Genomic DNA, 16048 nt, shown 5'->3' with positions numbered 1-16048 from the left:
CGTCCTCGTCTCGAGCTCCAATCGTCTCCGTCCTGCATCAATGTGTTAGCATGCTAATGTTAGCGCTCTGGTCCAAACGTCGTGTTTGTGGCGCATCGTCTTCCGAAGAAATATTCCAGTGCAATAATTTACTGTTGGATCTGTTTGGGCTTTTTGTGGTTAATCTGAGTTTTGGTGTGGCATGGGAAGCGTTAGTGTGCCCTCTCTCTCTCTCTCTCTCTCTCTTTGTCTTGCTCGCTCAGTAATTTGATCGTGAATGTGCAGATAGAAACGTAGCAGATGAAGCTACGCACTGGAAAGGCGAATCAGCGCCTCTGATTGTAAGCATGAATAATGTTGAGGTAGGTATGGACAGATGATTGATCAGGAGACAGGCCGGCTGTTATCTCCCAATCATCCTGTGTTTTATTGTGAAGTAGCCTGATGATCAGTGACATCACATCGTGCTCAGTAACCATCACGACTGATTGCTGTAATCAGACCTCGGAGGGTTCTCCTCAGAGGGACCCACGAGTCCTGGACGTGGAGCTACCTGCGGTCTGTGTGTGGGCTCTGTCCTCACCTCGCTCGTGTCACACTGCCTTCACCTCAAAGCAGGTTGTGTGTCTCCTCAGAAAAAAACCCCAGCTGGCCTCCTCACCAGAGAGAGGAGTGGTACAGGTCTGTGTCCTCTCCGCGTACAGGAAGAGAAAATCTCTTAAATATTTGAAGTAATGACGACACGCCGAACTCGCTCTCCTCGCCAGCCTCAGCCCTCCCTTGTCCTCGCCTGAACCTGCGTCCCTCGTCTTCCCCTGAGTCAGCGTCCTGATTTAAGCTTCTGTAAACCACCTCGGGACTCCGATTAGTGTCCTCAAACTGTCCTCTGCAGTATTCATGCCCTTGGAAGCTGTTCTGTCCTGTGTCCCACCTTTAGTCAAGATTCAAGATGGACGCAGTCATGCTCCTAACTCACCCATTGCCAAGTCATAATCATATTTAATCTGCTCGTCAGCAGGCAGGAAAAAACACAGAAATCAATCTAGAATGAGCGCATTGTATTCAACGTTATCCGCAAGTCCACTTTGATGTTCCGTTAGCCGAGGGTGGCTAACGTTAGCAGCTCTTTCAGGTTAACATCCACACGTCACACATCCCTCCAGTCGAGGTGCCAGATACACGCTGCACAGCTGACAGACTTCCCAACGGGATATTCTGGCATCAGTAATCTCCAGACTTTGTTGAATATGTGCAGAATTAAACAACAGAAAAGTGAAATATTTGGTTTTGTGAAGTATTGGGTTTAAATTCAAAGATTAAAGTTATTTACAGGGAATAAAATCTGTCCAACATGTGTGAATTCAGTTCAGTTCATCGTGCTTTTTAAGAGTTACATTTTCTTTGTGCACTTTGAACATTATTTCTTTAAAGGCACAGTATGTAAAACACACCACTAGGGGGCTCTCGATCAAAACAATAAGAAAAGATGACGTTGAGGCTAGCGGGGAATCATGGGAGTTCTCCCTCCCACCCATTTTTATTTTAATGTACATATTTGAATGTAAACATAAACTTTACATACTGTACCTTTAAATACTAGATTGTTTCTTTATTTTTCATAAGAGCAGCTGTAACGACCGTATTTCCCGCGGATGGTATTTACTCGATGTGTTTCTAAAGGTCGCTGGTGCAACAACATAAAAACATCGTCTGCTTCCTCCCAGAGATGAAGCATTACAGGGTTTAATGGGAACCCTCACACCAGTTCTACAGATACACAGACCTAGAAATGCTGGATGATGTTGAGGGGAACTTCAGCAGTATTCATCCATGATTATATGCACCACGTTTCACTGCAGTTGTGCAGATATTACACGTTGCACCTCGGTGGAAGTTCAGATCCTGTATTTGCCCTCAAGTGTGTTTGTGCTCCTTTGAAGATCGCTGCTTCCAAACACGCCGTGTTGCACTGAATTGAACTTCCTGGCTCTGAAGCACTAAATCTGTCACACTACCAAACATGTGAGACTCTGATATTCCCGAGAACTCCCCCCCCCCCGCCCCCCAACTCCCACCCCTCTCCACTTGCCCTTTTCCTCGCATCATATGTTGGCATTTCCAAGAGACAAACATGTCCTGTTATTAATATGTATCATACATGTAACCTCTATACTGCTTCCCACATGCTCCCACTGCTGGGAGGAACATAGCATCGACCGGGCCTGTATACAGAAGAGAAATGTCAGAGGTGGACGCACGTGGCCTTTAGGCTGCGTGCTACTTCAGGGACATGCACGCCAAAAACAATCACAGCGAAGCACGGCTCGTAGCACGGCGCCCTCTGAGCCGCTGTGTCAGGAGCCGATGGCTGAGAGCAGGAAACTTATTAAGGCTGTGAAGTGGACGATGGAGTATCATATCAAAGAGGACAGGAGCTTTACAAAAACACAGCCACTTAAGAAGACGGCTGCAAAGATCCATCAGACAAAACTGTTGCAACAGGAAGTAAAGGTTTTGGTCGGTGAACGTTGCACTACTGAAAACATGTCTTACGTCGTCGGTGCAGGATCCTGCCTGCAGTTTTTGACAGCTGAAAATAAGACATGACCCAACATGGAGTGCCAAGGACTTCTATTTTTATATGTTAAATCATAACATGCATTAATATCATTGGACTCGTTCTAGTCTCTCAGTTTATAATAGGTCACATCTTGTCATAATGTTCAGACACAAACAGTCCTGCTGCATCAACAACGTCCCCACCATCCAAATCCAGCTGCTTCTTATTTTGAGAAGTGATGAGCTGTTACAATGGCAAAAAATACAAAACAAGAATCAGCTGAAAAAAAGTTAATTTTTATCTCTAAATATCTTTAAAGTTGAGTTGATGAACTTTGGAGATGAATCTGCATGACTGAAGGAGTGACGATCCATCGCGACAGACTCCAGCTTTGACAGAAATTAGACGTTTGTTACAGCTGTCCAGTTTGACACGTGTCCCATATGTGAGGAGGCGGGGCTTATGTTACTGCAGCCAGGCAGTAGGGGGCGCTCTAAATACTCTGGCTTGACTCCCAGGCAGCTTGTTGCGTCGTTCAGTTTAATTTACAGTCCAGCTGACGGTGATGAATGCAGCACTTTAAGGTGATTTGTGAGGTCGTTTAAGATCTGCGTGTCGCTCTGATTGGCTTTAAATCGCTCCGTACCGGGAGCTACCGGTGATCGTCAAAATGTCCCGGATTAATAAAAAAAAAAAAAAAAAAAATCCTGTCATTGAGAGATTTTCTTTTGAGAGCATCATTTCCTTGACATCTTGAAAATGAACTTTTAATGATCACGGGCATGAAGGATTTCATTTATAAAAGGTGAGACATTAGCCTGCTCTGTGATGTTGCCACACACACACACACACACACACACACACACACACACACCTACACACACACCTACACACACACACACGGAAAACGCCATCATCACACATTTCCTCATAATCACTTTAATGGCTGCCAGCTCTACAGGGCTCAGACACTCCAAAGGGTAATTTGTTCGAAGTTGCCACACGGCCGCCTTAACTCGAGGCTAATGGTGGAGAGCTAATGTCAGCGGCTGTGAGAGAACGACTCGTGGCGTCTGACCTTTTATGGCGTTTACCTGGAGTGCTTCTCCTGAAAGAACGCTCTCGTGGAACTGAGCATATTTAATAATATATAATAATAGTCATTTTAAATAATACTGTGGATGACGATGAGATGTGAAGCCGAACAAGTGGACGAAATAATTCAACCGTTTTAACAAACACGGACTGACAGTGACCCTGATACCGTCGTCAGCTAGCGTGTGCTAGCTAATGTTTTGACGCCCTTCTCAAACGGCAGCATGATCAGCCCATGCACCTCTACACATAACATCTGTCTGTCCTTGTGTAGACTTTCATCCTGCAGCTGTGCAGTTCTGCAGATGTGCACGCCGTGGTCCGCCATCGCCGTGCGCTATGGCGCAGTTCGCTGCCGCTCTTTCCTCCGTTTGTTGTCTGTAGTCAGTTATTTTCATCATCTTTTGTTTCAATCAGTTCTTCATTCATTCGATCCCGTCCACTGGGTAGGAAAGCGCTGTTGCGTAAAGTGCTCTGCTGCACGTCCGTCCTGTCTCTATGACAACAGTTCTTCTACCGAGCGCTCCATCAGCGCCACCGTTTCAAATATGCTCCGAGTTTATGCGTGATGAAGCCCGCTGCAAACATGCGCCAAGCAGCTGCGGATCAGTGGGTAGAGTCGTCGTCGTCTCTCAAAACAGGAAGGTCGAGGGTTCGATCCCCAGCTCCTGCGAGCAACATGTCCAGTGTGTCCTTGGGCAAGGCACTTAACCCCCGAATTGCAAAATCATGGCGCTGACAGAGCGCAGTGTGAACTGTGGAAATGAGCAATACAGGGAAGAATCCTCCTCTGGATATATGTCGACATGACTGAAGTGAAGTTCTGTCAAGGACTCTGCCTTGTTATGAAGGTCACACGTGTCCAAAAACCTTCAGGTTATCATAATATCTCTGGTGCGAGTTTTGAAGACCGTCTTATTTTAGCGCGGACAGACTGCAGAGTCGCTCTGCCTGCAGCAAGATTCACTCCTGTGGGGATGAAGTATGTGGAAAGTGATGACCTTCAGTATAATTCTGTCTCTGATAAAGAAGGGAGGCCAAGCGAGACGAGGCGTGATGAAGTGTTAAATTAAAAACCTGAAGAGACCCCGTGAAGAACCTTGTGTCATTTAATTACTTTCACAGCGTTACATACGAACTCCAAGCTGTCCTGAGGAATGACTGTTCAACTTTTTGGAGGTCGCAATTATTTATTGACCTTTTCAAACAGCGCCCCCTGTGGTCAAAAATAAAACATCTGTGTTTCTGATCTTTGGTCCAAATATAACATGAATCAAGCAGCAGAGGAGGTTTGAGACCCTGTAGAAACCAGCTCTCTCTGAACGCTCCGTTTTGGTGTGTGTGTCTCTTTAAATAAGCCCCGCCCACCTGAGTTTTCCTGGGAGACATCACTCATTTGCTAGCGAGAATAAAGATGTATGTGCAGAAGTATTGCTCTCGTCTGGAGGTGGAGTTCATTGGTGGAGATACCCAAAGAGGGGAGGGGAGGGGATTTTTTTTTTTACTAGAATCCCACTGTGACATCACAAAGAGAGCACATTTGAAACGGAGCATTTTTCTCTTGAGTTGTGAGACTTCTGCAGACCACAAACAAAGAACTGGATGGGTGTATTCTACATGTTGTGGTTCTATAGTTGCTCAGGTTAGCCAAATAAAAAAAACACTGACTGATGCTTCATAACATGTCCCCCTTTTAAAGGTTTTTTGTCAGCTGTGTTTCTTGTCCCCCATTTCATGCTTTTGATGGGTTTCCATTTGACCTTTTTGTGATCACGTTTTGTTGGACAGTAAACGACGGCTGTGTTTGTGACTTAAAAAGCTCTGTCACCACTAACATGTACGCACGCTGCGCTGAATGACTGAGAGATGCATGACCTGCCCTGAGCCGCCCGTCTGATAGCCAACGTTGCATTTTGTCCCCCCCCTTTTTTTTTTTAACTTCCTGTTCCCTTAAATCTTTATTTTATTTATTTTGTGTATGTAATGAACGTAACTGTGTGTCTGTTCTTCTTTTTATTTGTACCTTGGATGAAACATAAAAACACCAAACAAAGGGGGACAAGCAGGTTCATTTGATGTGCATGTGCTTTCCCCCCCTAGACTCTGGCTGCCCTAACGAGAAATTCGATAAATCTGCTTCCAAACCATCTCGCACAAGCTTTGCATGTCCACTCTGGTCCTGAGGAAATTAACAAGCGAATAGAGAGCGCCATCGACTTACGGAGTGGCGATAAGTTGAGAAGAGAGCATATCAAGCCTTTCTCACTGATGTTTAAAGACTGCAGCCTGGAACAGAAGGTAGCTGGGGTTTTAGACAGATTACTGTTTTTTTTTTTTTCTTCTTTCTCCCTCCCTCCTCACATCTACTTTTCTTTTACGAAGACGATTTCCAGAAGCAAAACAAGAACCAACTTATTGTGTGTGTCCTATCATGACAAATCTAAAGTTGCCTATCGTGTAGCTCACAAACTTCAGGACTAATTAAAAACCTGATCCACCATTTACGTTCTTAGCGACGCTGAAGTGTGCCGCTAGAATGAAAATATTGTTTATTTTATTTTTTCTACACTTTGAGGAACTAATATTAGACGCTCAGAAAACAATCGCTTTGTGGACACAGGGTTTTAGTGGAGTTCACTTTAAGATGAAAACGTTTAAATTAAAAGAAAAAAGTCTTGTTTTGCTTTTTCTGACTTAATTAATTTAATGAAATATATTCTGTATTTAAATTAAAGACTCGTAACTACATTAAAATGACACTTTGGTTTTTAGAGATGAGCTTTTTATTTTATCATCTTTACAATAATTATCTTCATCAAAATGTTTAATAGTAGAGCTGTAAATAACTCAATTTCAATAGTTCATTGCAATTAGTCACATTTTTAATGGCTTGCTTGAAATCCATTATTTCACATTTAAAAATAAAACTTCCAGTGTATTTTTCCCCAATGCTAAGCTAAGCTAATTCCTTCTGATAGCTGTCTCGTGAGATCGAAGACATTTCCCAAAGTACAGAAGTGAAATTTAAAAAAATAAATTATCTTGTTTATTCTGTCAAGCTTTCAAAACCCCCTCTCCCCCCCGTCACATGTTAGCTTATTGTTTAGCTTTTGTTGTTTGTGTCTGACTCAGCTAACGGCTAATGGCTAACTGCTAGCATTGTGCTTGTGAGCTTTGCACCTCTCCCAGGACCCCCACAGCTAACCCACCTGCTCCTGTCTCTCTCTAACGCTTGTGCTCGACCCGTTGCATGCATCTGTGCCGCTGTCTTGGCGTGTTTGACGTGCACATTTTAACGTCTGTGATGTCACAACGTCTCCGTTTGTCTAAAAACCTGTTTCTCCCTTTACCCCTCACCTCCTTCTTTCTCCTCTTTTTATTTCTTCTTCTTCTTCTACTTCTGTCTTCCCTTCACGGCGCAGTACTCCCAGATGAGAGACGAGGTGTTCAAGTCCAACTTGGTGTGCGCCTTCATCGTGCTCATCTTCATCACCACCATCCAGAGCCTGCTTCCATCAGCCAGGTAAAGAAGGACGACCAGCGTCTGCAGCAGATTCTGTTCATCTTCTTCTTATATTTGATCTGTATTTCGTGTTTTTAAAAACTACAGATGAATCGGGTGATACAAACTCTTAACAGCCCGTCCTAACAGGAAGTGATGCGAGCAAACGCCACGGGCAAATCAGCTCGATTCTACTGTTTTCTGTTGGAGAGTCCTAACTGCCAACGGACGCCGCAGCGTGAAGCGGCGTGGCGTGAAGCGGCATTTGTACCTCTGTGCCCTGATTCACCTAGTTCCTCATCTTAATTGAAACTGACCTGTTGCCAAGCAACCCAAACATTTCCCTGCACTCCGCTGGTTTCCATGGTTTCCGCCGATCAGCTACCTGGTTTAATGTAAAGTTATTCATGTTTAATTTCATCGTGCGGCGAGGTCGTCCGATGCACCGGCGAGATTATTCAGGACAAACCGTCTCTGTGTGCTTTCATCATTTTTGACAACGGTTTGTGTTTCCTGCAGGATGGTCACCATGGTGATCCAGTTTTCCATCCTCATCGTCCTCCACTCCTGTCTCGTCCTCGTCACCACGGCCGAAGACTACAAGTGTCTGCCTCTGGTTCTACGCAAGGCGTGCTGCTGGATCAACGAGACCTACACGGCGAGGAACGTCATCATCTTCGTGTCGATCCTCATCAACTTCCTGGCCGCCATGATCAACATCGTGAGTTTGCATTTTCACCTCGACCGCTCTAAAGTCCCTGCCAATGAGCGGAAGAGGTCATGGCTTGGTTTATGTTTTATGTCAGAGTTTTAGAGTTCTCAGGTCATTCTGTCCCAGTGCGACGAGAAACAGGCTCACTCCTTCAAAATCCAACAGAAAATCCAAAAAGGTGAAACTCAGGAAACACTGACTGACATCTAAACATTCAACAGGTAGAAATGAGAAACTACAATGAACTGACGGTAAGAAATACAGAGACTAAATAGACCAGACACAGGTGAGACACAATGAGACAGGTGAGGACAATCAGGGTCAGAGAGAGGAGCAGGAAACCAGACAACACTGAAGAGCAGAACTACATATTAAAACAGGAAACACTGAAGACTGAACTAAGAAACACAGGCGAGAAAACAGAAGTCAAAACTGTGAGATAAAACATAAACCGTGACAGAAGATCGTCTTATCTTTACACTGAGTGCATCCAAATGAACCTCTGTTGGTCTCTCCCAGCTGTGGTGCGATTTCGACAAGTCCAGCACTTTCAAGAACCAGACGTACAACGCATCGGCCTCCATCCCAGACATCTGCTTCTACCCAGAGGTACCGACCCAAAGATGTGTCTGAGCTTTTCACAGTCAGCTCCATCTGTTGTGTTTATTTCTCTCACACGTACGACTGCAGCAGAAGTGATGAATTAAACATCCTGGACATCTGCCTGCACCCAGAGGGAGGTCTCGCCTCAGACACCTACGACTGATGGAGTCAGGGGATCGTCACGGAGCCAACATCCATTATGTTATTCTGCTCATACAATATGCAGCTGATTGATGAACTCAATAAGGGAGCACAATTTGTGCGGCTCCGTTGATTCTTTATTCCCTCCTGAGGGTCAGGAGAGCTGGCTGGTTTGAGCTTCATAAAAAAAAAAAAAAAAAAAAAAAAAGCGTTTTAAGTGTTTCAGTGTTTTAAGGAGCGAGAAATCCAGAGCAGAATCTGAGACAGATAGAAGTGATTGTACCCGAGCTAAAAAGCCTCTGCATGTTTCTAATCAGCTCCAGCAGCAGAAAGCTGCTCAAACTAGATCAATGTTGGAGATGAAACATGGAGAGAGGTTAGAACGCAGAAAGCTTTACAGACCCATGCAGAGCTGGCTAAACACTGAAGCTACAGTGTCCACCACATGCAGAGCTGGCTAAACACTGAAGCTACAGTGTCCACCACATGCAGAGCTGGCTAAACACTGAAGCTACAGTGTCCACCACATGCAGAGCTAGATAAACACTGAAGCTACAGTGTCTCTACATGCAGAGCTGGCTAAACACTGAAGCTACAGTGTCCTCCACATGCAGAGCTGGCTAAACACTGAAGCTACAGTGTCCACCACATGCAGAGCTGGCTAAACACTGAAGCTACAGTGTCCACCACATGCAGAGCTGGCTAAACACTGAAGCTACAGTGTCCACCACATGCTGACCTGTGTGAGAGGAGGGGGAGAGAGCCAGACAGCTCTCTGTGATGATTAGAGTTTAGACTGCAGTATTCATTTTAAACACCAGGGGGCAGAGTTACATAGTCGTTGGCCTTAGGTGCAGTGTGCTGCTGGATTCAGATTGTTTTTCATATCATTTGAAGAAGCTCTTTGTAATTCACACAGAGAAGTGAGATTACTTGTCTCTTTTATATATATATATATATATATATATATATATAAATATATATATAATTTATTTATTTATTTTTTGCACCTGACAGCTTCACATGTTTCACAGAGAACAAATCATCCAATCAGAGTGTAGCGTTTTGTCCTCACCTGGTAAAAAGAGTTGCATTAAACCCCGCCTCTCTTTGTGTTGTGTGTGTGTGTGTGTGCAGTACTTTGTGTTCACGGGGGTCCTGGCCATGGTGACGTGCGCCGTGTTCCTGCGTCTGAACTCGGTGCTGAAGTTGGCGGTGCTGCTGTTGATGATCGCCATCTACTCCCTGCTGACAGAAGCTTTCTACACCTCGCTGTTTGTCCGCTACGACACCGTCCACCACAACACAGAGTGAGTCAGCACTTCTCCTCTGCACACCACAAACAAACGGACTGGATGGGGTCATTTCTAAGTTTCTCTGATGATGATGTCACTTCCTGTTGATCCCAGTTTAAACTGAAAAATCTGCTCATGTAACGAGATCAATCCTCAATCAAACATCAATAATCATGACTCAGCGAAAAATGATTCAATAAGTGAGCAGTGAATCACCAAACAGAACACTGAACCCATCTCGAGCTCATTCACTGACCGCCTACCTGTCGGTCCGCCCTCTTCTTCTTACAGACCGGGGCTCCCGTCATGCGAGGGGGAAAGGGGGGGGGGGGGGGGCTTTGCCTCGTCGTCATAGCGACGCGGTCTAAGGACCTGCACACGCGGCATTATTTGATCTTCTTCTGCGGGCAATTTGTGAAGCTGCAGTCTGATCAAAGACTCCGCTCAACCAAGCGGTCACTCAGTCTCTAGGAGGGACTGGAGGGAGGGGTTGTCGGTTCAACTCCCCATGAGGACCACCTCTGGGGTCCTAATCACTGCCGAGGCGAAAAGGGGCCCGCTCGGACGGCTTCATCACTTTGTGTTTGAATTTCATGTGTGGGACTGTTTAGTCCGCCACGTGGACTTTGTGTGTGTGTGTGTGTGTGTGTGTGTGTGTGTGTGTGTGTGTGTGTGTGTGTGTGTGTGTGTGGGACCAAACAGCAGTTTGGTTTTTTTTGGTGCTCAAGGGCGACATCTACTGGATGATCTGAGTGTCTCCAGTCTGTTCGTCATGTGAAGATATTCTTCTTCATGTGCTGGTCAGTGTTTCATCCTCCCTCTCTGTCACATGATCAGCAGCTCTCTGTCACATGATCAGCAGCTCTCTGTCACATGATCAGCAGCTCTCTGTCACATGATCAGCAGCTCTCTGTCACATGATCAGCAGCTCTCTGTCACATGATCAGCAGCTCTCTGTCACATGATCAGCAGCTCTCTGTCACATGATCAGCAGCTCTCTGTCACATGATCAGCAGCTCTCTGTCACATGATCAGCAGCTCCAGGTGGAACACAAAGGAAGTCACATGAGTTCAGAGTTAATCCTTCATCCTATCATAATGTGTCTGTCTTTGTCCGTCCTCACGCTGACCTTTCCCTTCGAGACACGCTTCTACGTAAATGTCCCAAATGTGAGAAAGCTCATCTGCGAGCTCGCACGCTGACCTTTACAGCGACGCCATCTGAAAGCTTGGAAGCAGGAGCGCGGCTGACGTTTCCATTAGGGAGCTCCGAAGGGTGCTGATGGGAGTCGCCTTCCTCCTCTTCTTCACGGCCCCTCTGAGAAAGGTCAAGGTAAAAGACTCGCCGTGTTCAGCGCCTCGTGAAGTCAGCGAGGTCGCCGCCGCAGCACGAGGAGAGGAAATGAAAAAAACACACACACGTGTTGTGTTTTAAAACATCAAAGAGATATGGATCAGGAGGCGTCTCTCACAGTGAGAGAGCGCAGCAGGAAATACACAGATCCTTCCGGACCCAGACCAAGGATCAGGGTCTGTGTCTGTCGGCGTTGACTGTTGCTAGGTTACAGAGCTGGACTAATGCAGCCCGGGTGGAGACAGTAAGCTCGGTCTTCATGGATCTGCGTGCTTGATATTTAGCAGAATTAAAAATGATGCGTTGGTATCCTCGTGGTTAGCTATCACGCTCCACGTTAGGCGGGCGGTCCCAGGCCCCCCCCCCCCCCCCCCCCCGGTCCTCCCGTCCCTGGTTCAAGGTTCAAGGTTCAAGGTTCTTTATTTGTCAAATATGCCACATGTTAAACATACAGCACAGATGAAATTGCATTCCCCCCCCCCCAGTGCAAACCTGCAGTGCATAAAAGAGCACTAAAGAAAAAACTAGCAGTACTGTACAACAAATAACTTAACTAAAGACTGGTCTGTCCACTGTCCAAATAAAAGTACAATAAGACATTTGGGAGACAAAGGACACGTCTCATCCCTTTTTAAAAACAATCCTCTCTTTTCATTTTGAAACAGGAACTTCCTGGGGACCAAAGAGACGTCTCTCCTCCTGATGGCCATGTTCCTCCTCGCCGTCTTTTACCACGGACAACAGGTGAGATCACACAGACGTCCTCGCGCTGACTCATTATTTCATCCACCCTCCAAATGAAGTTGAGCTTGAATGAAAGGTGAGGGGGGGACATTTAAAAGCTGTGGATGTGAAGCTGATGGTGAACCATGATGGTTTGACGGTGTGGGAGGAGCTTCGTCCTGTCAGCAGCTCGTCTGTATCTGACTCAAACAGTTCAGTTGGCGGTCAGGGATGGAGGAGAGGCGGCGTTCACTGAAGGTCATTTGAAGTGGTCTGTTGGCGTTTTGACAGCTCACATGCAGGAGAGAGCAGGAGGAGGACCAGTAAGGAGTGTTTGCATCAGGCGTCCGTTCTTCTGAGCGCTCCGAAAAATCGACTTGAAAAATCGTTGGTCTTTCTTTCAGAAAGGCGCTCCTGACGTCACCGCCGCCGCCGCTCTTTTCCAAATGCGTGATATTCCCCCGTGTGGTTTGCGTCCTCTTTGCTCCCCGTACCATTAGGGAAATAAACCGCCCGTTGTCACGGAGACGGGACGGACGTGGAAAAAGTCCAGATGGACGCGTGACCTCGGGGAGCTGGTCGACTCTGTGCGGTGAAATGAATCGTTTGATTTGTGTGCAGAAAGATGGACGTCAGAGATGACAGCAGCTCCCTGAAAGTGAAGCCAAAACAGTGGGCGCTCATATTACTGATTGAAGCCCGTGTGTCACATTCACACTCTTCATGTATGTGCTTTGTGTGTTTTTTGCATGATTACTGTGTTTGATAGCAGCACGCAGTTTCTGTTCTTCTCCGGCTCAAATCAGAAGAAACCAACAGGAAGATGAATGAGCCGAAGCGAGACGCAGACGCAGCTCCATCGTGTGAAAAGAGACAGAAGAAGAAGAAGAAGAAAGCTTCTTCTCTCTGCTTTGAAACACGCCGCGGCGTGCTGTGATCTGTGTTTGTGCAGAAAACACACGCAGGGTTAAAATCAGCCTTTTCACAGAGGAGAGAGCGGCTCTTTTATTCCTCTCTGCCTTTTGTCATCACTGCGTCTTCATTCACAGCTTGTTAAAGATGAACACAGCAACATTTACCCACATGTTTCCTCCACTTCCTACTTAAAGCTGCAAGTGTAGTACAGACTGTGTGAGCCTGGATGCTAAAACCTGTGATAGGAGACACACGGGGATAAAGACGGTTAAATATGGAGCTGCTAACATGCTCGTCAGACCTTTTAATGTTTATTTGCTCTGAACAAGTGGAGCTCCTCACTGTGCTGTCCATTAAACGCTGCATCATGTTGGGTTGTGCTGTTTGTTTAGTTCCCCGTCTTCTTGTAATGTGTCTCTTATCTTCTCACCTCGTTTAATTTCTTGTCCTGAAGTCAAAATGTGTCCCCACCTCTGATTGAAAAGACGCTGGTGCGTCCTCCATGTCTGGATCTGGATCTTCAGCTGCTGGTGCTCACCATGTGACTCTTTCTTTCAAAGCTCTTTTTATTGACAGATAAAGACAGGAAATGGCTCTTACTCTATTTCTCCCGCCCCCAACAAGAACACTCACCCAGGTCAACAAAACGTCCAAACATGAGTCACGCCTAAACAACCACAGCGGTACACAAACGTCACATTCTGACTGTAAAGGACAAGGTCAATAATCCACGCTGGATCGATGAGGGCATCCTTACTGCAAACTGTAGAGGAAGCCAGTATAATGCTGTTTTATTAGATGCAGAGATTCATTTTTCAGAGCACCGATGTGAACCTCGACACCTTTGAGTCGATAATTAACCGATTCGTCTTCCTGTCCCGACTCAGCAGCGATGACATCATCAGCCCTGTGAACATGAAGCTTTTACAACACTGCACACGAGGCTCTTATTCTGAAAGGATGAGGGTATCGCTCTTTCTTTTTTTTTATCACTTTATTGCAAACGTCATACACAATCATCGTTCCAGACAGTTACTTATCAGAACGTATCGCAAAATAAACCCCCTGAATATAATGTGTACATATATTGCTCAACTCATTTTTGATTAATAAAGAAAAGAACCCCAAAAAAAGGCAGACACAACATTTAAAGTCGACGTGGGTTTAGTTGTTTCCATGACGTCGTCACTCACAGGATGTTAAAAAAGATGTCAGCGGCGTTTACGGCCTCCAGTAAGTTGATACCCAAATGATTTTCTACCTTAAGATGTTCTTTTAACATGATCATCAACACTTTATCAAATCTCTGTACATTGAATTAGATTTGAATTTTAGATTTTTTTTTTACTCGTTTTGTCCCTTTGTGCTCACCGTCCCTTCAGACTCTGAATCACAACAGAAACAACAGCATATAAATGTATGAATACAAATAATCAAACATGGAGAGCGGAGAGAAGTTGATGTTTTCACACAGAGAAATGTCAGTTCAGGTGAACTAAAGTCATGGTGAGCAGTGAAAGAGTCCACGGCTAAACAGACACAGGAAGGAGCGTCACTTAAAGACACTCAAACATTTACAGAACAGACGAGAAGAGGTCAAAGTACCGCCCATAAAGTTTGATTGACAGGTGACGACCATCACATCTCAGCAACGAGCAAGAATTAAAAATCAAGTTGAAGATTTGAAACACAGCAAGTTAAACATCTGTCTCCTTAATGACTTCTGTCTATTTCAGTTAACACAACTCAGCAGAGTCTCCATCATAACCATATAACCTGAGTCCAGCATGTAGAGGCTGAGTGAATGTGGTCTGGACTCTGTGGAGGAGAGTCATGGTTTCAGAGATGCTGTAGAAGGACAGAATACCTGCTGTGTGATCCAGGTACACTCCTACTCTGGAGGACTGAGGACCTGAGAGAGGAGTCTTGACTTTGTTGTCACAATCTAACATCCAAGATTTGTCATTACGTCCAAACCTACATTCATCTGACCTCCTTGCTCTGCTGATATTCTTGTATGTGACTGCTACAGAAACTCTTCCTCTCCTCTCCACCTCCCAGTAACAACGTCCAGTCAGACTCTCTTTACTCAGGACCTGAGGCCAGTAACCAGTGAGTCTGTCTGGGTGACTAGAATAAGACTGATGTTTATTCACTAACATTACTTTTCTGTTCCCATCAGATAATAACAGCTCTTTCTGTGCTGTGTTTGGATCCAGTGTGATGTTACATGAATATTTTAAGAACTCAGCTCTGGTCATGTACTCTGGATCTGACAGTAAAACATCCACTTCAGTCACTGTCTGTGAGATGTTTGTCCATTTGTCTGTCAGGACGTCCTGTAGTTTATCTCTGACTTCTGACACAGCTGCTGTCACGTCCTCAAAGTACCTCAGAGGACGGATCTTGATGCTGGATGAGTGTGTAGATTCACTGAGTGCCACTGATTTAGGTAGCCTGCCGCGAAGCCGCTTTTTGCACGGCCTATTTTAAAAAAACACGGCCTTGAAATTTTTGCACGGCTTGACCTAGGCCGTGCAAAAATCTACATTTAATAGACGTGCTTACTACACGGGTTTCTGTACGGTGCCACCCGTGCCCTATTTGGTAGGCGGAATGTCAGGATAACGATAGCCGCTATGTAAATAGCGTCAAATGGTAGCAGCTAACCGCTAACAGCTATCCGCTAACTAATAAATCCAACAAAAGAGAAAAAATGCTACACAAACAAAATCAACGCTGGAGACATCCAGCTGCTCATCCACTCTGTCACTGACATGTGACTCTTTATTACAAGAACTCAATCAAGCTTTGTTTCAGAGAAGGCTGTGTGCGGCGAGGAGAAATACAGACGTCAACAATCAGCTGTGTTACAGTCAATGGTTTAAACACGGCGGAGTTTTGTTTACCGACGTAACACGGGAAGTGACGATTTTTTCAACCAATCAACGGACTGCAGGGTTTAGCTCCACCTTTTCGGGTCAGCGCCACATTCGGAAATGCTGACAGATGATTGACTTATCAAGGTCTAGGGATCTATTATTACTGGATGACACATGTAATATTATGAATTTATGTGTTTGTTTGTTTTTTAAAGAAAGTGCAGAGAGAAGCAGTGGGCCAACAAAGGGGTTAGACAACATGAACCAAGTGAGTTGCAGTCAAATGA

The 16048-nt window shown here is 45.4% G+C and overlaps 1 protein-coding gene across 2 annotated transcripts in view; it reads left to right on the top strand.

Annotated features, from left to right (window-relative positions):
• The window catches only part of adcy8 (adenylate cyclase 8 (brain)), a 71844-nt gene that overhangs the window by 29730 nt on the left and 26066 nt on the right, over positions 1–16048 (top strand). The window contains exons 8-13 of one of the 2 annotated variants that reach the window (XM_079347299.1): positions 5735–5932; positions 7057–7157; positions 7656–7857; positions 8368–8457; positions 9730–9902; positions 11907–11985. In XM_079347299.1, the coding sequence (XP_079203425.1) occupies positions 5735–5932; positions 7057–7157; positions 7656–7857; positions 8368–8457; positions 9730–9902; positions 11907–11985 (843 nt within the window). The remainder of the gene's footprint in view (positions 1–5734; positions 5933–7056; positions 7158–7655; positions 7858–8367; positions 8458–9729; positions 9903–11906; positions 11986–16048) is intronic. The other variant, XM_079347300.1, reaches the window with a different exon arrangement.

This window comes from Symphodus melops (assembly GCF_947650265.1).
Source record: "Symphodus melops genome assembly, chromosome: 7".
Classification (NCBI taxonomy): domain Eukaryota; kingdom Metazoa; phylum Chordata; class Actinopteri; order Labriformes; family Labridae; genus Symphodus; species Symphodus melops.
The sequence above is the reverse complement of the archived record's forward strand: the minus strand, read 5'-3'. Positions and strand labels throughout refer to the sequence as shown.